This window comes from Miniopterus schreibersii (genome assembly GCF_964146895.1).
Source record: "Miniopterus schreibersii genome assembly, chromosome: 8".
Taxonomy (NCBI): domain Eukaryota; kingdom Metazoa; phylum Chordata; class Mammalia; order Chiroptera; family Miniopteridae; genus Miniopterus; species Miniopterus schreibersii.
In genome coordinates, this window is record NC_138109.1 from 33,762,610 (window position 1) to 33,785,262 (window position 22,653).

General features: G+C 41.4%; 1 protein-coding gene across 2 annotated transcripts in view; it reads right to left on the minus strand.

The window, feature by feature from the left end:
- USP24 (ubiquitin specific peptidase 24) overlaps positions 1 to 15,180 on the minus strand; it is a 115,259-nt gene extending 100,079 nt beyond the window's left edge. For both annotated transcript variants that reach the window (XM_081144427.1, XM_081144426.1), the window contains exon 1: positions 14,829 to 15,180. In XM_081144427.1, the coding sequence (XP_081000553.1) occupies positions 14,829 to 15,149 (321 nt within the window). In that variant the 5' untranslated portion in view covers positions 15,150 to 15,180. The remainder of the gene's footprint in view (positions 1 to 14,828) is intronic.
- Between the last annotated feature and the right edge of the window lie 7,473 nt (positions 15,181 to 22,653).

Genomic DNA, 22,653 nt, shown 5'->3' on the forward strand with positions numbered 1-22,653 from the left:
TAAGACCTAACTAAGCATCTAACTTCTTTACCGTAACTCAAATACACAGCTAATCCCTAGTCCTCCTCGTACCTAGTCCAGCACCATCTAAAACAGCTGCCCACACCCTGCTGCTTCAAACACCTCCTCCACTTGGCTTCGGGAACCTTGCCTGGTTCCTCTCACCTTCACCAGCCACTCCTCAGTCTCCTTTGCTGGTTCCTTGTTATCACCCCAGTCTTGAAACACCGGAGAACCGGAGCCCAGTTCTCGGACCTCTTCTTTATATATATGCACTCGCTTGTGGTCTCATTGGGTCGAATCTAATGCAGTGTTTCTCAACCTTGTTTTCATTATGGCTCCTTCAGGGAGCCTTTTAAACATTTTTTCCCTTTCAATCATCCCATCTTCATTAATTAAATACTAAATAAGACTGTATTGGGTAGGGTTGAATTTTGGTGCAAACCACTGTAATAGCTAAGATTTTTTTTCGCCTGCCCCAAAACCAATGCCCCCTTTGGAGTGCTATTGGCCCTGTTGAGAATGCAGAGTCTAATGGTTTTGAATACCATCTCTAAGCTGAAGGCCCTTACATTTTAGCACTTCCCTCTTCCCTAGGCTCCACACATCTATCCAACTCCTTCTTTGACATCTCCACTAGGATATTTACTTATTTTTAAATATATCTTTATTGATTTCAGAGAGAGGAAAGGAGAGGGAGAGATAGAAACATCAATGATGAGAGAGTCATTGATCGAGCCCGCAACCCGGGCATGTGCCCTGACCGGGAATCGAACCCCGATCGCCTGGATCCTAGGTCGACGCTCAACTGCTGAGCCATGCCCAGCAGGGCTCCACTAGGATGTTTAATGAACATGTCCAAAAACAAACTCCAGACTTTCCAGCCAGATTATGTCACCTCCCTGTTCAGAACCCTCAATGCTTGCCTTCCTCATTCTGACCAAAAGGCATCATTACAGTTGCCCACAAGGTCCCAGCAAGGAGCTGCCTCTCCTTCACCTCTGACCTCATCTCCCACTCTTCCATTCCTTCACTAAGTTCAGCCATACTGGCCTCTGTGCTGCTCCTCAAACATGCCAGCCATGATGCTACCCAGGGCATTTGCATTAGTGTTCCTTCCAGTTAGCACAGGAGTCAGCAAAGTACATATAGCCCACAGCCTCTTTCTGTAAATGAAGTCTTACTGGAACACAGACACGCTTACGGGGTTATGTAGTCTACGGCTGCTTTTGCACTACAACAGCAGAGTTGAAGAGCTGCAACAGAGACTACGTGGCCTACAAAACCTGAAATATTTACCATCTGGCCTTTTACAGGAAAAGTTTGCTGACCTCTGACTTAAAGAGCTTTTCCCTCAGATAATCAAGCTTGCCTGCTCCAGGTTTTTGCTGAAATATGACCTTTTCTGTGGAGCCTTAAACACCCCTGTGATACCTACCCCCCAGTCCAGCATGTTCTCCCCACCATTTCCTGCTTTATTACTTTCTATAGCACTTATCATCTGACATTCTATGTTTTACTTATCTAGGTTGTTGTCTGTTTCCCCTAACCTAGAATATAAGCTCCCCAGGCCAGAATTTTTGTTTTGTTTGTTGAATTATTGCCAACAGTCCCTGATACAGAGTGGTTGCTCAATAAACACTTGATGAATGAATAAATGTTAAGCACCTAATAAATACTATGAACGAAAGAGGGGGGGAAGGAATTCTAGGCACAGAGAATTGTATGTGTGAGGGCCTGCCACCAGAGAGAAAATGGTATATTTAAAGCATTTTCTTCTATCTCCATAACACCAAATACTGAATTGTATTAAACTTTATTTATAGGTTTGGTGCCCCATTTGGATTGCATTACTCAATTAGAGAAGCTGTATCTAATTCTCCATCTACTACTTCCAAGGCTTTAACTTTTTCTAGTACCTAAATTCTTTCTAACATCTCCAGAGCCCCTGCCTAAATATGTCCAGTGATCAGGCATTTATGATATTTGAGATTGCCTGTTCTTTTGCAGTTAAAAGTTCAACTGAAATATCTCTCCATGTAATTCTGACTAATATCTACTCTGGCCACAGTCACATGGGATCTACTATTTTCTGTGAACCTTCATTTTCTCACAACTACAAACATTTTTGTGAGTACTAAATAAGATAATGTATGTGAAAATGCTCTGTAAATTCAAACATCATACAAAGAAAAGTGAACTGCTATTATAGTTACCTAAGCTGCTTTTAAAAGGTTATTCTGGTCCAGCCAGTGTGGCTCACCAGTTGAGCTTCGACCTAGGATCCAGGAGATCAAGGTTCGATTCCCGGTCAGGGCACATGCCAGACTTGTGGGCTCGATTCCCAGGAGGCGGCGTGTAGGAGGCAGCTGATCAATGACTCTCTCATCATTCATGTTTTTCCTCTCTCTCTCTCCTTCTCCCTTTCTCTCTTTGAAATCAATATATTTTAAAAAAACACACAGCAACAAAAAACTGTAAAAAAAAAGGTTATTCTGCACAAATTTTTACTTACAGTAATAAAACTCCACTGAAAGCACTTTGTCGATGCTAAACCACTGAGCCACATCAGCTGGGCTGTATTTCTCTTTTAAAAAGATACTCCATGTTCTTTCTAGCAATATTTTCTAATTCAGCTTAATCCTTATAGCCATAAAGCAAGTCATTAGGCTTACTAAAAAGGTTCAAAGTGAAGAAATAGAAGATGAAGGTGATGAGAATGAAAGGGAAAGAAAGGAAGGCATGGAGTGTGTGTAAAGAACAAAAAATTGAGTCAGAAAACATGGCTGTAAGTCCCACCATCAGCTGTGTGATTTCAGACCAAGGTTTCTTAACCTTGGCACTACTGACATTTTTAAGCTGGACAATTCTCTGTTGAGGGGGGCTGTTTTGTGCATTGCAGGATGTTTAGCAGCATCTCTGGCCTCTACCCACTAGTTGGGACAGCTAGAAAGGTCTCCAGACATTGCCAAATGTCTCCTGGGAGCAAAATCACCCCCGTTTGAGAACCAATGTCTTAGATAAGACTTAATATCTTCATACTTCAGTTTCATCTATAAATGAAAATGTTTACCTTTAGATCTAAGATCCCTTCTGGCTCTAAAAATGCTAAAGTTCTATAAAAGATCTAAATAAAGATAACTGAAAGTATAGCCTTATTAATGAGGAACAAGGTATGTCATGAAAGAAGTTAATATTTTTGTTCAGTTTTCCTTATTACCTTAATAGATAATAAAACTTCCTTGTATAATTGAAATGATTCAATTATATAATCTTTAAAAAATGTAATAAGAGAATTGGGTTGTTTTAAAAAATGTTTCAAAAGACTAAAAAGATGCAGACTATTCTAGAATCTACATTAAAGGGGCATGATAATCAAATGCAGTGCATAATCTTTGACTCAGCCCTGGATTAATTTTTAAAATGTCTATAAAGAATATTTTTGGTATAAGTGGGAAACTCTGAAATAATGGAGAATATTAAAGTATCACTGTTAAATTCTTTTGGTGAGGTAACGGTATTGTAGGTCTGTAGGAGAGTGTCTTTGTCCTTAGGAGATTCATACAGAAGTATTAGGAGTCAAGTGCCATGATGTTTGCAACTTATTTTCAAAGGGTTAAAAAGTGTGTGAGTGGCGCTGGCCAGTTTGGCTCAGTGGTTAGAACGTCGGCACTCAGACTGAAGGGTCCCAGGTTAGATTCCCGCCAAGGGCACATACCTCGGTTGCAGGCTTGATCCCTGGCCCCGGGTTGGGGCGTGTGCAGGAGGCAACTAATAATGTGTCTCTCTCACATCGGCGTCTGTCTCTCTGAAAAAGCACTGGAAAAAAATATCCTCGGGTGAGGATTTAAAAAAAAGTGTGTGAATAAGAGAGAAAGAGTGTGTGAGTGTGTGTACTTGTATGTCTTTAGAGACAGAGGAGAGATAAAGCAAATGTGACAAAATGTTTGCAAATGCTGAATCAAGGTGAAGGGTATGCAAGTGTTCTCTGTACTATTCTTTCAAATTTTCCACAGGTTGGTAACTGTTCAAGATAAAAACTTGGGAAAACACATCTAGTATACAAATCAAATTACGTCCACATTGGATTTGCATTTGACCACAGAACACACACACCTTTTCTAGCACTTCACTAAGTACTTTACCCAATACTCTCCACTCTGTCAAAATCTCCCGGAATGGTTGAGGCCCTGCTGGGGACAAGCTATTCTGAACAAACAACCCAAGTGATTCTGATCTGGTGCTAGCCATCCCTTCCCACTCTTCAGAACCACTGCAACAGGCTATGAACTCCTAAAAGCTGGACTATATGTTAGCAATCAGAAGCCAGATCACAGCTGAAGGCATTCAATAAATATTTGTTCAGTGTTAAACAAACAGTTCCCATACTACTGTTTCTTTCCTCCTCCTACTTCCCCTCTGCACACTTTTTTTTCTTTTTTTTAAACACTGGGGTGACAGAGGAGGAGTAAAAAATGAACAGTGTCTCAGTAGCTTTACTTAAAAATAAACTCAGATTAATGGTAACATCATTAATCATTATTAGAGTAATAAATAAAACAACTAGGACAACCCCAAACAAAAATCAGTTTCCTGTTTTAATTGTAGTGTAGCATGTTTTCTCTTTCTTCTCCAGAAATGACAATCTCTGCAAATAATCTTCTCCTCACTAAGGTATAGCTCAACTATGCCATGTAACAAAGCTATATAAAAACAGGCAAACAGTCCTACCAAAGGCTAAAAAAAAGTTTGTTTTAGCATCTATTATCTTCTTTCTTATGTGTAACAGTTTTCTATGTGAGCTACGGAAAAAACTTATAAAGCAAAGGGAGTGCTACCAAATACCAAAGTTCAGATTTTAAGTGTTATGTCCAAAATAGTGCCCATTATAAAGACATGGGCAGCAGTTCAAAAACAGTTCCTTCCCATCAACGTAAAACAGGTAAAAACTATGACAGAAACCTGTTACAAGACTACCAAAATATGCATGTCACCTATAAGCTATGGCATAGGTTACTGTAGGCAAAACTAGCTTTAAGAGACTATTTGATATACACGAATGGAGAGAAATGTGTTCCAAAACGGTAATGCAAACAAATATTTTCCAAATTAGACTGTTTCAATTAATTGACACCTGCTATGTCAAGTGTTACCCTGGACTTTATGGGAAATACAGAAGAGCAGACTCTGTCCTCAAAAGACCTGAAATTCAGTCTGGGTGACAAATAAATGAGTAATCCCAGTAAAATACAGTAAGTGCTAAAACAGAGATATGTAAGAGTTTCTATTCCAGCTTAAGAAGGGACTTTTAGTAGGAGGAGGGGAACAATGAATGGAAATAAGTGTAATACTAGGTGTGGAGCTCTAACAGAAAGCCATTGGCAAACCTGATTAACATACTTGTACTAAGGTAGCATTTGGAGTCTCGTGGGACTTGTTAGACTGAAATAAGAGGGCTGATCATTAACTATCTGCGCCAGCCTCAAGCCTGTGGTAAATCTACTTTGTAAAGAAAGAATCAAGTGTGAGAATTAAGTTGATGTCAGACAGACAGTGCTGTGGAATAACACCTGTACTCTAATGTGGCAAGAAAAGGGGAAGGAGGCATAAGGAAGATGTGCTAGGTAGGAGGAAAAAACATGTACACAGGCAAGAGGTCACAAAAGGACCTGGCATATTTTAAGCCTAATTTTTTTAAAGGTATCCTTTAAGAGTTAATCAATGTACACTATATTTTTCTGTACTCATTAAAATATATAATCTAAGACAAGTATTATGTTTTTAGCATATTAACACCATTCCAAGGTATCATTCAAAATGTTTAATTTCAAAGCTGCAAGTGTTAAATACATCCTAGTTGACACTTCTGATAAACAATGTATCTGACAGAGGACAAAAAGGCAATTTTAAAGAAGTAAAAAATATACACCTGAGACAGACAAATTAGGTTGTATACTGTTTCAAGAGATTTATACACTGACTATTAAGCTTATTTTTAAGTACCCAACACCCATGTGCAACTGTGAATAGACTCAGGCAGGAGTTCGCTAATTCTTGTCAGGTACAAGGATACTAAGAAGACAGCGCCTTCCCAAGTGATAACACTTGTTCAGTCTTCTCTTCCTCAATCTGCACCACCTTTTATAAAATTATTAACAACTGTTGGCATTAAAAAAGGCTGAATGGGGAAACAAGATAAACAAGAGAAATATCGTTGAGGGGGGAAAAAAACAAGTGCCAACTTTGTTCCCCTAACCCAAACTAGTATCTAACGAAGAAAATGGTGGTAATTAAAATTCAGCAAATTTATGAGGAAGGATGATATATTAAAGATGACCTACAGAAAAAGACTTCCTCGTGTCAGATAGTGTGATAAAGTATACAAAATACATCTTGTTTGGCAGAAGGCTGGATTCCCTTCCTGAGTCTGCTAAGGATCTAAGGGGTCCTCTCCCTAAACTGACAATATTTAACACCATGGTCCCCTTCCAGCTCTTCAATTTTAATCCTTAAATTTACAACTTTTAGTTTTGTTTATTGGAAGAGGGAGAGTGGAAGGCAGAAAATACTCTCAGTTCTACAGAGAGTAGTTTTGTTTTATGGAGTGGATCTTGCTAAGTATTCTTGACATTTTCTCCCATATTATAATCACTGTGAACTGGGAGAATCTAAAGTAACTGCATGGATTTTGATCTTCGATTCTCATAAAAATTCTTGGAATTCCTTTACCACAGGTAAGTTTTGTACTCCAACCATAAAACTCTCAAAGTAATGAAAAGCAAGCAGGACTTGCTTGTTAATCTCTACAGCTGTCAGTACATCACAAACCAATTGCCAACTGTTATTACGGTACAATGTTTTATTTTAATTATATGTATGTATATATATTTTTGCCTGGCATAATTTCAACACTGAGTACTGATTACTCAAGAGACACCTGACGTTTTCTCAAAAACAAAAATGATATAGGATGACCCACTGCTACTACAATTCACCAAAACATTGCAAGTGAAGCATACATCATGAGAAATAAATTTTATAAGATGAAAATTACTAACATTTTCAAAGTATTATTTTAGTCTGCTTCAACATAAAACTGACCACAAAAAGCAAAATACTAACAATAAACCGACGTAACCTAAGGATTTCTAAGGTTACTAATCCCAGGCAGGTTTTCATTTACAGAGTCACTACTATTTCCACATCATAAGTCTTTCTAAAACCAACAACATTCCTCTAGCTTTATTAAAATAGCTTTTTTTTTGTATTATCAACAACTATAAGAGATTTTTAGCTTAAAATAAGACTAGTTCCTAGAGCAATTTCTCTTTTCTGGAAAAAATGTAAACATTCATGATTTTAGGACAAAAAGTAATGACATTTAATTGAAATAATTAGCACCATTCTTATTATTTTTTTAAATATATCTTTATTGATTTCAGAGAGAGAAAAGGAGAGGGATAGATAGATAGAAACATCAATGATGAGAGAGTCACTGATAGGCTGCCTCCCGCATGCCCCCGACTGGGGATGGAGCCTGCAACCAGGGCATGTGCCCTGACCGGGAATTGAACCCGGATCGCCTGGATCCCAGGTCAATGGTCGACGCTCAACCGCTGAGCCACGCTCAGCTGGGCGATTAGCAACATTCTTAAAGGAGACACTAGTTGAGAGAATCATCAACCTACTAAAATAAACATCCAACAAGTAAATAAATACAAATTCTGTACATTCCATAGCACTAAAGAAATATATCTTGGGGAAAAAATCACTTGGTTTATGGCAATGGATACAACTACAGATCAAATTAAATGACAAAAAATTCTCAAAGCCCTATTCAAATGATTTTGATTGATAGGAAACCCAAGTTGTTTCCTATTTAACCCACAACTCTTCAAGGCCTCTACTTTCTGAATTACAATTTATTTCTTAGGCTCACAGCATAAGAAACCCGCCAGCCTTATACTGTAATAAAGAAGGGACTATGTGTGATTGGTTCACCACTGTACTCTCAAATCTAGCTCAGAGCCTAGCACACAGTAAGTACTCAATAAAAACCTATTAAATGAATGGCTATTTTGTTAAATCGCCTATGAACTGTTTTTGTTGCTCTGACTTTTTTTAGTTTAATATCTGTTTTTATCATCGGAATTGGATTTTTACTGTTACTCAATATAAATGTAGAGTTTTTAAAAACTATTTTCCACTTAATAAAGACACCAGAAATAGCTGTCCTGTCCTCTTAAAAATGAGCAAATAGACAGACACAAGAGAGCATATAAAAGACAGATCAAGTGAGTAGAAAGCTTTTTGAAAACAACAGATAAGATTGGGTCTAGAGCTTACCAATAGCCCAACCATCACGACACTGATACAGGTCACAGGAAAAGGTGACAAGGGAAGGCTGCATTGGCCACGTGTGCATCTCTATTCCATCCCTTTGGCAAAGCAAAACTATGTTCTAAAGATAGCTGTTTTTAAAATATTCACAGACCTTTGAGTACTGAAAAGCTGGAAGGTAATTTAAAGGCAAATAAAAAACACATCTGAGTCATAAATGACTATCCTAAAAACAATTAACAAGACAAAATGATATGAGATATTAGGTGAGAACTGTGGGGAGCATGCAGAAAAGGAAAAGGGTGGGGAAAAACAACTAAATAGAAATTCCATTAAAGCTTAAACTGTGGCTCAAATCTGAAAAGTCCTGCTGAGTCGCATCTTCCCAGCCAATTTTCTTACAAGAACTAATTAGAAACTATGTAATATTCTAAATAAAATATTTCTAACACAAACAACTTAAACTTAAGAGAAAGCATATCAAATAGTGTCAACTGAATTTCACAATACAAGTAACTGGCTAAGTCACTACAGAAAAGCAACCTGTGCGCCGTAACAATAAAGCTTATCTTGGGAAGTGAGATGACTTTGGTGGACACCTAAGATGTTATTTCCTTCTAAGAAAAAAAATCAAATCTTCAAGTCAGCCCTAGAAAAAGATTCCATTTCAACTTCTGTAAAGATTATCAGAATAAAATTTTGACTTAATTGTGTTAATTTTTTTCTTCAGAACACTTAAAACTAAACCAAACTTATTTGTTCCATTAACTAACTTAAGGTTAATCTCTAAAACAAGTAGATTCTACTTCCCTCACCCTCCCACCCATACAGAAATTTAAAAATGTAAGCCACCAATGGTGGAAACCAGGCTTCTCACTGTTGGATAGAGAAGTGAACTGATAAACATATCATAAAAATACAAAGTGGTTATAAAATATTATCCAAAAACTCATCACAGAGATTATCAGCAGTAAACAATGTTACCTAATAAAAGCTTTTAGAAAAAAAATTATAAGTCAATTAAAAGTTTCAATACTGAATAATAATTCCCATAATGAGAAATACAAATGTAAAAAAGAAACTAAGAGGTGAGATAAAACATTCACTCTTTTGAAAATGAAGCCCAATTTTCTTAGTAGTGCCTCTGCATTCTAGTATCCTCAGTTTTCCAACCTTGAAGCTGACTTCTTTATGTGGCCAACTGCCTTCTTCTCTTTCATTTTTTTAAAGCTAAAATGTTACACATTTCTGACCTTTCTTAAACAGAGCATACTGGAACCTTCTTTTGAGTGTGGCACCATTAAAAATAGTTATCCTTTCAGGGTCACAAAGCATAGAAAGCTCTATACAAATTGGCTAGCCTGTTTTGGTTGAGTCTGCTTTTAAGGTTTTCCTATCTCCTTTTACCATTGAGCTCATCACCTCATGTTTGGACTACTGCAAAACCTTTCTAATTCGCTAGGAAACCCAATATTAAAACTTATTTGAACTATGATTTTTTTTTTTTTTAAAAAGTTACAACACAAATGAGTGAGAAGTATGAGCTTAGTGCATTAAGTGTATGGGGGTGTTTGAAATGGTTTAACATTAGAAATTTTACCTCCTATTTCTCTCTGGTGTTCCAAATACAAAAAAATGAAACAAAAAAAAATTCCCCCAAAATCTGAGCAGCAAGATAAGAAAAGTATTATTTAACTAAATTTTTCTAAATATAATAGTTCTTAATAAAAGCGAAAATTTTTCATCTTCACACTCAGATTCAAATAAATGTTATGTGACATCTGAGCAATAAGCACAAAAATATGTAGTACATTGATGCCTGCTATTTAAATTGCATTAAAGTTGAAACTGTTTCCTCAAATTGTTAAAACATTGCAACATTTACTTTCCTAATATTGTAACTGGTTTCAAATTCTAAGCTAATAGCATTATTAGGCTGTATAGAGCTGTACTACCTACTATGATTTCACTAGAACTAGATACTCAATGACACATACAAGGTTCTTCTTCATGCCAAATTATGTTCATTCTAATAGCATACCACCAGGTAATCACAAGGTAAGAACCTAACTGTTAGATGAACTCACAGACCTAATTCCCAAAGGAGATACATATATACTAAATTATAAAGATTTTTCTATGTCAAAAATTGGGCTGTATCTTTCAGACACCTCATTTTTATTTCATGTACTTTCAACTGATTACGGGTCATATATTCAAATCACTATTAACTAAAATTTACTTGATATTTACTCCACACTCAAACGTACTAGGATTGTATGTTTTAGGGGGAAAAGGAGATGAATTTTAATATAAACCTTAAGATAAATATTGATGGTATTATAATTTTAATTCATTTACAACTACCACTTACTACCAAAGGGGGTGGGGGGAGGCAGGGAGGAAGAGAGGCAGAACTGAGGTAAGTTAAGGAACTCCTAATTAATGTGACTTTTATATTTATATGATTTAGATCTATTATAGTAGGACCAGCTTTGGGGCTTTTAAAAAACAAAGAAGCAATGAAATCTTGCAAATACTTCTGACAATTAACTCCAGAAGGAATGTCCATATTAAAACAACAACAAAACAAGTTCACAATATTTTTAGACCACAGTATTGTTCTAAGAATATCAATTAACACAGAAAGATATTTCTAGCTGCTAATTGATATCTCCTTGCAAAAAAACCATTTATTTTAGTACTTTCTAAAGACATAGAGACTTAATAATAAATAAGATACATTTCACAGTTGTTAAATTTTATAAGATGCCCACAACAGTACCGGGTTCTGATTTCTATTGTTCCCCTTGACAGTAGAAATCTACTGTCCCCTTAACAGGATCACAATTCATAAAGGACCAACTCTCCCAGCTCTGTGGGGCGCAGCAGAACCATGGGGCATGCCCTTAGCAGTGGCCAGAGGGGTTTATGTTAACCATATAAGAAACAATAAAGAACTCTGACAGTGCGAGTGTTAAATATCTGAATAAGTTATTGAGAGCAGTTGTGAAATCTCACTCTCTTTAATATTAGAACAGACTCTTACCAGCCATGAAAGGGTTCTGAAGAAATGCTATTCAAAATCAGAACTGGATAGCTTCTTGAAGTTCCTTCCACACTCAGACACTAAGAATTATATATCTATCTACATCCAACAATACTAGTAACAACCAAACATAACTTTCTACAAAGCAATACCTTTATTTAGTTGGAGGATATTAAAAAGGTGGCTTTCTGTGCAGTTTTATGTGTTCTACTAGATATCTGGGCCCTTATCATCTGCATTCTCCTGGCTTCTATGGAACTCTAAGTTAACTGCTTTTACTTTCCAAATTTTAATTTTTAAACCAAATCCTAATTATAGCATGGACCCAAATTACTACACTGATTTCCCTAATGAGCTACATGACTTTGGGAAGTCACTTCTTAGAAAATGAGAGGCTTTGCCCTAAGATTCACTAGAATGTAAATCTCCGTGTTCTGTTCACCACTGTATCCCAGTTCCGGTACTGTTCACTGAATGAGAGGATCATTCCTGTCCCCAAACTACAAATGTAAAAGAAATGTAATCACTTTTCTTTTTTAACAATTAGATTTCAATCTGTATATTAGATTTTAATGTACAAATTCCCAAACATTTTTAATAAGACACTGAAACTGAAATATACTATTCATTAAATAAAGCTTTATATAATTTAAAATAAGGTACTCATTTTTCAGAAATAAAATGGGTAAATCATACAAGAAACTGACAAACTTCCCCCAGTTTGTTACACTTCCCTTTTCTTCATCCCCTTTAAATCATTACCATGTCTTGTCTCTTTCCTCTGAAAGGAAAACAGCTGGTAGGGAGAACTGCACTGGGCTTGCCGCGAGAAGGCCTGAGTTCTAACCCCATCTCTTCCATTACTGACTCTGGGGGGGACAAGCCACTTCCCTTTTGGGGCCTGCAAGACTGCATTTGTAAAACAAGGCAGCCACACTAATTATTAATTTCTAAAGTCTTCTGCTCTAAAAACTGAAGATTCTCCTTTCATTCTACCTATTATTCTATTCCTAATGTCTTGATTCAGTGCTTGTCACATCATTCCTAGACTCGTACAGTAGTCTCCAATTGTCTTTCCTTCATTATTCTTCCTTCTTATCCTAAAATGAATTCAAGCCTAAAACCATGAGTTGAGCAGAGTGAAAAACATAGTCTTTGAAGTCAGAGAGACCAGTTTAAATTCAGACTCTGCCACTAACTAATCAAATCTCTAAAACGGTGATGCTATTAACTATCTCACTAAGGATGAAATAAACTGTATAGAGCACTGAATACAGTGCATGACATGCTGTAGATGTTCAACATCGATTAGCAACTTTTCCTATTTCCCAAGATCAAAAGTTCCGTTTCCCACTTTACCAAGGATGACCAACAAGCTGCACAGGTGGCATGTAAGAAGATTTATAAAACTCCAGAGGCAAAAACTGGGTTAAATGTTCTCACCAGGTTCCCGTGTCTGCCTGAATTCCTGCCAATATGCTTATGGGTAAAGCAGCCTCGGTTACCAGCTCCTTGTGAATTCTCAAAATTAAATGGTACAGCCTCCCCAGGCCAAATTGACAGGTCAAGAGGAAATGAAAACTTGACACAAAAACACAAAAAGATATAGATTCTCTGGATTTTACCTGAAAGCAAACTCCTCAGCCTATCATCATGTAAAAAGAAGCCAGTTCCAATACTTTGTACTTAGATGTACAGGCGGTATAGTACAGCTGATATGAAAGTACCACCAAGCATTATAATTTAATTTTTAAATTACAGGAAATTAAAATGTGACAAAAGAAAAAAAAGAGTAACATTGCTCACAAAATGAGGATGCATGGAGCTTTGTAGAGTTGCACAAATGCCTTCAGCAAAAGCAATGGCTTTTTTACTTCAAAACGGGGTCAAATCTGGAGGAAGGAGTAACGGGGGCTTGCTTGCAAAGAGAAGCTCATTTTTTATAAAGTGACTTAAGTACAGTTAGTTAATGACATGAATTTTTAAAAAGTTCCCAACTAGGAAAAACAATCTTATGTCCATACATTAGTCAATGATACAGCTGTTCCTGGCTAATGCAGGGCAATCAAGTGTATGGACGTCTGGAAACCAAAAAAAAAAAAAAAAAAGCCTTGTGAAGAAACCTGGTTTTCTGAAGTGTCTTCTTTCCCAAGCTACTTCAGCCCAAGCAACTGCTGCAAAAGTATGTAATTAAAAGAATATAACACTATTCGGGAAAAAGTCTTTCAGAAGGCTTCCCTTCATTAAGAACTGTCCAAATTCCTGCATCTATTTCAGAACACAAACCACTAACTGGAGATGTGTTTTTCTGTGACCAGGCCCACGTGTTCTACTGGACCCTCTGAAATACACTACCCAGCGAAATCTGACCGAAATTCCTGCCATAAGCTGCCATGTGGCTTCTGGTTCATCATTTTTTAAAACTGCAGTTAAAGTTTACCCCCTCCCCTCCCCCCCATGGTCTTTGCTCACATTCCAAATTAAGCAGCCCTAACTTCCTTCACCCAGACGAGATTTAGCATCAAAACCGTGATGACCCTTTCCCCCTAACAGACTCCTCCACTCCCCCTGACCTCCCACCCTGTCCCGCCAACAGTCCCTTTCCCAGGCCAGTCCTCCCTTTTATGACCTAACCTACGACCACTATCCCCCTCACCCAGACGGGGGCCCAGCTTCATCCTCCAGTTCCAGCCCCCACCACTGCCCAGTCCCCGCTCGGCTCCGACTGCGGCCCAGGCCTCTAACCTCTAACCTCTAACCTCTCAGTCCAGCCCCGCCGCTTTAGTGCCCGACCTCATTAAGGCCCGCCCCCTACTCGGGACCGCGGGCCCCGCGCCCCTCCCCCCCGACGCCGAGTCCTGTCATTCGCGGCCCCCGCCCGGTCCCTCGTCACTGCAGATCCGGCCCCGTCTCCACAAAACCCAGACCCTACTCCTACCCCGGCGAATCCTCCTCCGCCCCTAGCAAGGGGCCGCTCCGCCGCCCGGCCCATCCCACTTTTTGTCTGACTCTGAATCCGGCGCTTCTCCCACTCATTCATTGAAACCCGGCGCCACGAAATCCCCGACCCTGCCTAGGCTACCAGCGCCCCTTTTCAGATTCCCGGAACGCGCCCTCACCCCCCAGGCTACCCAGTCTGCCGGCCCCCTCCCCACCGCCGGCCCGGGACGCGAGCGGCCCCGCCGGCGCGCTGACCCCGAAGCCCGGGAGACCCCTCCTCACCCTGCCGCGCGCCCTGCCCTGCACCCCCAAGTCCCGGTCAGCCCTTCCTCTGTGGGTCCCTCCCCCTACTTGACCCAGTGCGGTGACCTCCGTCCCGGTGGAGCCCTGGTCGGTGCCTGCCCCCCCCGCCCCGTCCTACCTCCGCACCCCAAGCCCAGCGGGGTGTGTCCCCTCCAGCCCACCGGCCTCTCCGCGGGTCCCCGGTGCCCCTCCTCACCTCGGCGTCCACCACCTCGTGGTAGGCGGGCGGGGGATCGAAGCCGCCCCCGCCCCCGGTGCCCCCGCCGCGGGAGGGGCCTCCGCCGCCGTCCCCGCCGCCGTCGCCGCGCGGGCCCCCGCCGGGCCCGGGGCTGGGGCCGCCGCCGCTGTCCATGGGCTCGTAGCCGCCGTAGTCGAGGCCCGGCCGCTCGTTGGTGAGCAGCGCCACGGCCTCGTTGATGTCGTTCTTGGCCAGGCGCAGGGCCTTGCGGATGGTGGCGGGGTCCGAGAAGCCCATGCACAGCAGCGTGGTCATGTGCTGCTCCTCCTCCGACTCCATGGCGCGGGCCTCCGGGCGGCGCCGGCCGGCGGGCGGCGGGGCCGCGGGTCCCGGGCCTGGCGGGCCGCGCGGTGCCGCCTCGGCGCCGTCCCCGCGCTCCGGCGGGCCCCTGCGCTCCTGGCCTGCGCCCTCCGCGGCCGCCGGGCCAGGCTGGGTGCGGGCGTGGGCGCCGCGAGCCGAGCTAGGGCGGTGGGGCGTCAGGCGCTGCGGCCGCCCGGCCCGACGCTGTGCGCCGCCATGTTGGCCTCCCCTCCGCCGCCGCCGCCGCCGCCGCCGCCGCCTCCCGCCCGCGGGGCCGCGCCTCCGCTCCCGGAAGCGGCACGAGCCGCCACCCGGCTGGCGATTCACAGGCGGAGAGCGGGGGTGATTTTTTCTTTCTTAAAGGAGCGAAGGGAGGGGCCGCGCGGGAAAGCGTCTCCGCGGAGAAAGGGCCGCCGAGAGGCCCGGGCGGAGGCGAGGGAGGGTCCTCCGTCGCCGCGGCCGCCGCCCGCCCATTTCTCCGACAACAGGTTCCCCGGGGGCGGGGGGGCGGGAGCGAGGTGCTCCTCGCAACGCGGACAGTCCCCGAAGCCCGCAGGCCGCGCTCCCTGCGCCTCGCGCCCGACCCCCCGGTCCCCGCCGGACTCCCCGTCGCGGGCTCGCTCGCCCAGCGCGGCCCGAAACGCACCCCGTCCTGCGTGCAGTTCACCCGCGCGCCCGCCCGAACCCACCCGGGTGCAGGAGGAAAGCCACCGCCGCCCCGCCTGACTTACACCCCAACTTCGACAGAAGTTCAGGCCCAAGCCGGGCACGTCGACCCCCGCGCCCCGAGCTGAAATCCCCCCACGCGCCCTTGACCCGCGTCCCTGCATCTCTCGCTGAAATCACCCTCCACCGGGTGAAGTCCCGACCCTGCCCGAATTCCCCATCCGACACTGAGGGGCCCGGACCTGACACCGCCACCGAGCCCCTGCCGCGGACAGCCCCCGAGAGGGGAAGTCCGTTCTACAGCCCCACCGCGAGCCCCGGTGCCCTGCGTGAACACTCCCACGGAAGACGGGGGCCGCGGCGCCCTGCGCGGCCACGGGCTGCCCCCGCCTGACCCTGACCCCCCCAGCGCACGACTGCAGCCTTGGGCTCAGGACTCCCTCTTTGCTTCCACCCTCGGGGGGGGGGGACCCCTGTTCCTTCCTATCTTTGAGCAGTTTTTCCCGGCTTAGAGCTTGCTTCACCTGCCGTCTCTGCTCACCTTTAGCATTAGCGCTCAGGGCCCTTATCTCCAGTCCCCAGGACTGCAGCATCTAAGCTCTGGCCCTTGCTGTAACCCCCCCCCCCCCCTTTAATTCAGGCCAACCCTAGGTTCTCTCCTCACCCTCTCCCATCGTCAGGATGCCTTTTCCTTGCCTCAGGGAGTACTTGCTAATCTAGTTCATCTCCCAGTGCCCTCACCCTGGTTTCTCCCGGGACCTGGAAGGCCACCGGCTAACCTTGTTTTCTCCGCCCATCAACCCCCTCTTATTGCCAACCCCAGCAGTCACCAGAATCTTCACGATCCCAAATCGTAAATGGGCACTACTGAGAAATTTCCTCTGTCCTCTGTTAGCAGCTCTCCCCCCGGACCATGAACCCTTCTTGCTTTGTGCTTGCTACTTGTATTTATAAACACTGGCAATTTGATTTGGGGGGGATGGTGAGCGTATCACTGTTGGTTACATTTAAACGAAGTAGCTGTATGCGTTGTTTTGATGAAAGGACAGATTGTAGACCAAAGACTAGGTTTAATATCAAAAGGAAGTAAAGTTTCTTAGTTTCTAAATGAAAAGAAAAACCAATTATTTTTCTTCTTAACATTGCTGGAAAAACAAAAAGCGAACCTACTAAAGAAGAATGCCTATAATTGGGTCAGGTCACAGCGTATGCAGTGAAGTGAAAATTTGTTAAGTGTTACTGAGTTTTAGGTACTCAGTGATGTTTGATGTATTTATCTGTGGCATAAGGAGAACAAAGACGATCTAAATCAACCCAAGCAGCCTGTCATGGAGTACATGCCAGAGTATTTAATGTACTCAACAAATAGGTACTGAGCATGGGTCAGGTGCCAGGTACTGTTCTTGGCAGTGGCTATACAACAGAAAACAAAAGCAGCCAAATGTGGTGATGGCAAAGTGGTGGCATTCAGCGTTGTCAAGCGAAGAGTTAATTAAGTGACCAAATTAAGCAATGAGTTGCCAGGGGAGAGAAAGTAACAAGTAAAGAAAAAACTTGTTTGCCACTAAAATTCAAAAAGAACCCAAGGGGTAATGAGACAGAGCCAGCCGATTCAGATGGCACATAAAAAGACTCATCAACAGTGGCAGGTTTATAGCACATGACAGAGGAAGCTGTGCCGAGCTGAGAAGAGGAAGCAGAGAAGGAAGCAGAGAAAAACAAACTCCGTGACAGCAATTGGAAAGGAGCCACTAAGGCTACAGAAAACAAGGAAGGCCATTTTTGAACTGGATCCTGGAGGGACTGAAAAGCCAGAGTGTCATTTGAGGATACAACTAGAACAATCACACTTTTTTACATGTAAGAAAGCAAGTGAGCACTTTAAACTCTGGAATTGGGATAGCAACGGAGGGGCCTATGGTATGAATATTCATATTTTCACTTACATTTTTATTTTTTGCTTTTTTAAAAAAAATGTATATCTTTATTGATTTCAGATAGAGGAAAGGAGAGAGAGAGACAGATAGACAGACAGACAGAAACATCAGTGATGAGAGTCATTGATGGGCTGCCCCCTGTATGCCCCTGACTGGGGGCCAAGCCCGCAACCTGCTTTGTATTTTTATTGCAGCAAAATCTTGAAAATGTTAAAAAGACAAAATAATAGTCGATTCACATTTACCCTTCTCTAGAAGCTTCTAGAAGAGAAAAGAAAAAATAGCTAGGTCTACAAGAGAGCTATGATGGACTGTCTTGAACATAAGATAGGAGGGTTTTTAAATATTAGTAAGTGATTTAAAAAATATATATTAAGGGTTTATTTTGAGCCAGGCTGAGGACCAGGGAGATAACTGTGAGCAAGACATGCGTGGTTTCTACCCTTTTAGAACTGACTGACTTTACAGGGAGATACATGAATAAGCAGTACTTTGTTAGGGAAATTTCTGTGGTGTAAATTACCGTCTAGGAATTCTGGAAAGTTTCCAAGAGGAAATAATATTTAAACTATGATCTGACAAAAAATCGGAAAGCCAGGAAAAGGAATATGAGATGAGGGGAGAGAGTTCCAAAGAATTGGAACAGCATGCATGAAGCCCCTGGAGTGGGTGAGAGGAAGGCAGCTTGGAGGGAGGAAGAGCCAGTGGATGTGGCTGGAATGCACGGTTCTAGGGAGGCAGCAGTGAGAAAGGAATCTGGAAAGGTAGACACCAGATCTGAGAGGGCCGCTTAAACTGTGGTTAGAAGTCCAAACTATTCCAAGGGAGTGGGAAGCCACTGAAACAATTATATATAGAGGAGAGAGGTGATCTTATTTAAATTTTAGATCAACCTAACTGCAGTGTAGAGAATGGCCTAGACTAGATGGGAGGAAGAGTAAAGGCGGAAAATCCAGTTAGGAGATGAGACCAATCAGCCTTCCTAGGTAACCACTTTGAAATAAGAATTGAGTACTGAGTATTTTCTAAGTAAAATAAACCAGACAGAGAAGGGCATACCATGTGAGTTCACTTACATGAGGAATCTAAAAAACAAAACGATTGAATAAAACAGAAACAGACCTGTAAACAGAGAGAAGAAAAGAGGCGGGGTGGGGTGTAGGGGGAAAAAAGAAATATGCTTCTTTGTTTAAAGCATTTTATTTGGAAGTGATTCAGATAAGCAGAAAAATATTATTTTATTTTATATTTTATTTTATTATTTTATTTTATTTTATTATTTTATTTTATTTTTTTACTCCTACAGTAGTTGGGGGTCAACCACCTCCTCCTGCTGTCCAGAAAAATATTTATTAAAAATATTACCCACCCCACACCCTCCCAAAAGAATTGAGTTTTGTTTTCTTATCCAATCTACAATCTTTGTCTTTTTTTTTTTTTTGGTTTCTGGCAGTTTTGCTATAATGTGTCCAGAGGTGGTTTCCTTTTTTTTTTTTTCATCTTAAATAGAGTTTGTAAAGTTTGTAAAGTTTGAATATGTGGCTTGAAATCTTTCATTAGCTTGGAAAATTCTTGGCCATTATTTCTTTCTATATTAATTCTATTTTATTCTCTCTCTCCTCTCCATTTGGGACTTCAGTTATGTGAATGTGAAGCTCTTTTCACTGAGTCACATCTAACTCCTATGCTTGTTTATATATTTTTATTCTTTTGTCTCTGTGCTGCAGTTTGGGTTTTTTTCTGTTCTCTCTTATAGTTCATAAGTTCCCTTTTTAGCTACATCTTATCTGCTGTTAAGTCTATCTGCTGACTTCTTAATTTCAGTTATTGTATACTTAAGCATCATAATTTCAATCTAATTCTAAGACTTCCATATGTGTGTTGAAACTCTTTATTTTGTCATTTAATTTATTGAACATATTAATCAGTTATTTTATAATTTGTGTCTGATAACTTCCATATCTGGGTCTCTTGTGGTTATGTTTCTATTGTCTGATTTTTCTCTGGGTGGCCAGTCAATTCTTATATTTTTGTAAGCATAATTTTTAAAAATTTCTGGGCATTGTATTTTGTTTATTGTTTAAAAGCTATATAGATGACCTGAGGTGCTAGGTGATGTTATCGTCCTTACAAGAGTATTTATTTTAGCTTCTGGTAGGCAATTGGGAGTAGGGGCAGTGAGCAAGTTAATCCAATAAAGGATTAAGTTTCTTTTGAGACCAGACTTCAATCTTTGTAAAGGTTGTTCTGTTTTTGGTTTATCCTTGCTCCTAGCATTCTTTAGGATTCAAAACTGTTCCTTTTTTCTGTATCTCAAACCACCCCAATACATGTGGCTTAAAATAACAATGATATATTATTTTTCATGATTCTCTAGGTTGATTGGACAGTTCTGCTCCATTTGGTGTTGGCTGGGGATCACTCATAAACCTGCATTCGCCTGAGAGCTTGGCTGTTGGTCTTTTGGTGCTCTTCCACATGCCCCCCTCTCTCTACATAATATGCCATCTTCCAGGGCTTCTCCATATGACCTATCTCTCCATTGGGATAACCTGGACTTCCTTAAGCATGGAGGTTGAGTACTAAGAGGGAGAATTCCCAAAGTACAAAACCTCATGGTTAAGTGCTTGTCAAATCTCTCTCTGTGTCACTTTTATTAATGTACTATTAATAAAAACAAATCAAATAGCTAAGCCCAAAGCCAATGTGAAGAGTGACCACTGCAAGGCATAAATACTGGAAGGTATGGTTCAATGGGGGTCACCAATGTAACAGATTACCACACCAAATGAAAGTCTGGGGTGCTTACCACGGTACCTCCTCTTTTGTGGCCCTTGATCTCCAATTTCTGTCATCTCAGTTCCATAAGACTGCCCACTGATCTTGTAACCTATAACCCGCTAAACTTGTTTATTAACTCTAATATTTTTTAGTGGATTTCTTAGGATTTTCTATATACAAGACCATGTTATGTGTGAATAGAGATCATTTTACTTTTTTCTTTCTAATCCGGATGCCTTTTATTTTTCTTGCCTAATTGCCCTGGCGAGAACCTCCAGTACAGTGTTGATTAAGGGTGGCAAAAGCAGTCATCTTTGTCTTGTTCCTGATCTTAAGAAGAAAGCATCCAAACTTTCACCATTAAGTATGATGTCTGCTGTGAGTTTTTCATGTATGGCTTTTGTTATGTTGAGATAATTTTCTTTTATTTTTAGTTTGTTGAATGTTTTATCACGAAAGGGTGTTGGATTTTGTCAAATAATTTTTCTTTATCTATTGAGATGACCGTGTGTTTTTTGTTTTTTATTTTGTTGATGTGGTGTATTGCTTTAGTTGATTTTCAGGTGTTAACGAATTTGCATTCTGGTATAAATTGCACTTGGTCATGGTACCTAATACTTTATATATATTACTGGCTTCAGTTTGCTAATATTTTGTTTAAAAATACAGGGTTAATATTGGAGAAAGAGAGCAATTACTTTTAGAGGAATTCAGCTTCTAATTATTTACTGCAAAAAAAAAAAAATCAGAAAAAAATGGAGAAAGCTAGGAGAAAGAAGAGGAAAAGATAATTTTTAAGTGTAAGTTTCCTCCAACCCCTTAGTAAAGAGAATATATTGCCAAATGGGGGGTCATTTAAAAGTTTATGTGGCATTATCCTTCACTTAAGAAAATGATCCAGCTGACCTGATGACAATCCAACATTAGCTTTTGGGTATTTTTCTAGTAGCAGCAATAGGTTTTCCTGAGGCCCCATGACTAATGGGCAAAGTTATCTCTTGGGCACGCAAATTGGTTCCACTGCCTCCACTTTGGAAGGACTTTCACTTGTAGTAGATGAGCTATGACTCCAGCAGGACACAGCATAAAGAAATGCATGCTAGTGGATCATTAAATAGAGAGGGGGACATGGGAGGGAAGGCCAAGGTTTTCACTGCCAAACTGGAGTTTTCTTTAATTTGTTAGGCAGTGGGCAGCTACTAAAGATTTTGAGTCAGGGAATGACATGACTTTAAGATTAAACTGGCATTAGTGTATTGAACACAAGAAAGAGGTCAAGTAAGCAACTATGGGGTGAGAGTGAAAAGTATGCAGAATTAAGGTAGATCTTTAGGTTTGGGCAATTGGATTTGATACTTTTTGAGGCTGGATGATCTGGAGTCAGAAAAGAAGATGGTGACATTTAACTAGGAAAGTTTGTCTGCAGACTTCCCTAATCATATCACATGCATTCAGCTGGAAATAAAACAGTTAAAGCTGATAAGCATTTACAAGGAAAGGACACTGGGACTATTTAATTTGGAAAGTGAGAAGATTTTACAAAAACAACTAGATGAAAGGACCCATTTATTTCTCTGATGACCTGGCCTTTAATTCACCACACTCACCTACACATGACACTACACGCCAGCTGGAGAAAGCAAAGCTCGTTCTAGGAAAAGTGCCCCCAAGCACACACTCCCGTTTTTGCCCCACTACTCCTCATTTTCAGTCCCTGCTCCTGCATAGCTAGCTGTTCCATATTCAAGTTTTCCGTATTGCTTTTAATCTGCTTGTGGCCTCTTGACTACAGTAACATGTGATTCCCCTTCCTGCATGTTGGGTATGTTTATCCCTGGTATTTCAGATATCAGCAATCTCACAGTTTCAAATAAAAGGATTCCTCTGCCAGCCCAGACACCCAGAACCCTCCTGCTCAGTCTGACTACAGAGTCTCTGCCAGGGAATAGAGATTGGGACAATTTATTTTAATTATATTAGCAGGCTTAATTTCTCCAAAGCCACATTTTATAAGGAATATATAGTCATAATGTAACAGCTTGTAATTCTCTGGTTAATTGAAAATTCTAATAAGGAATATGTTTATCTTGATAGCAATG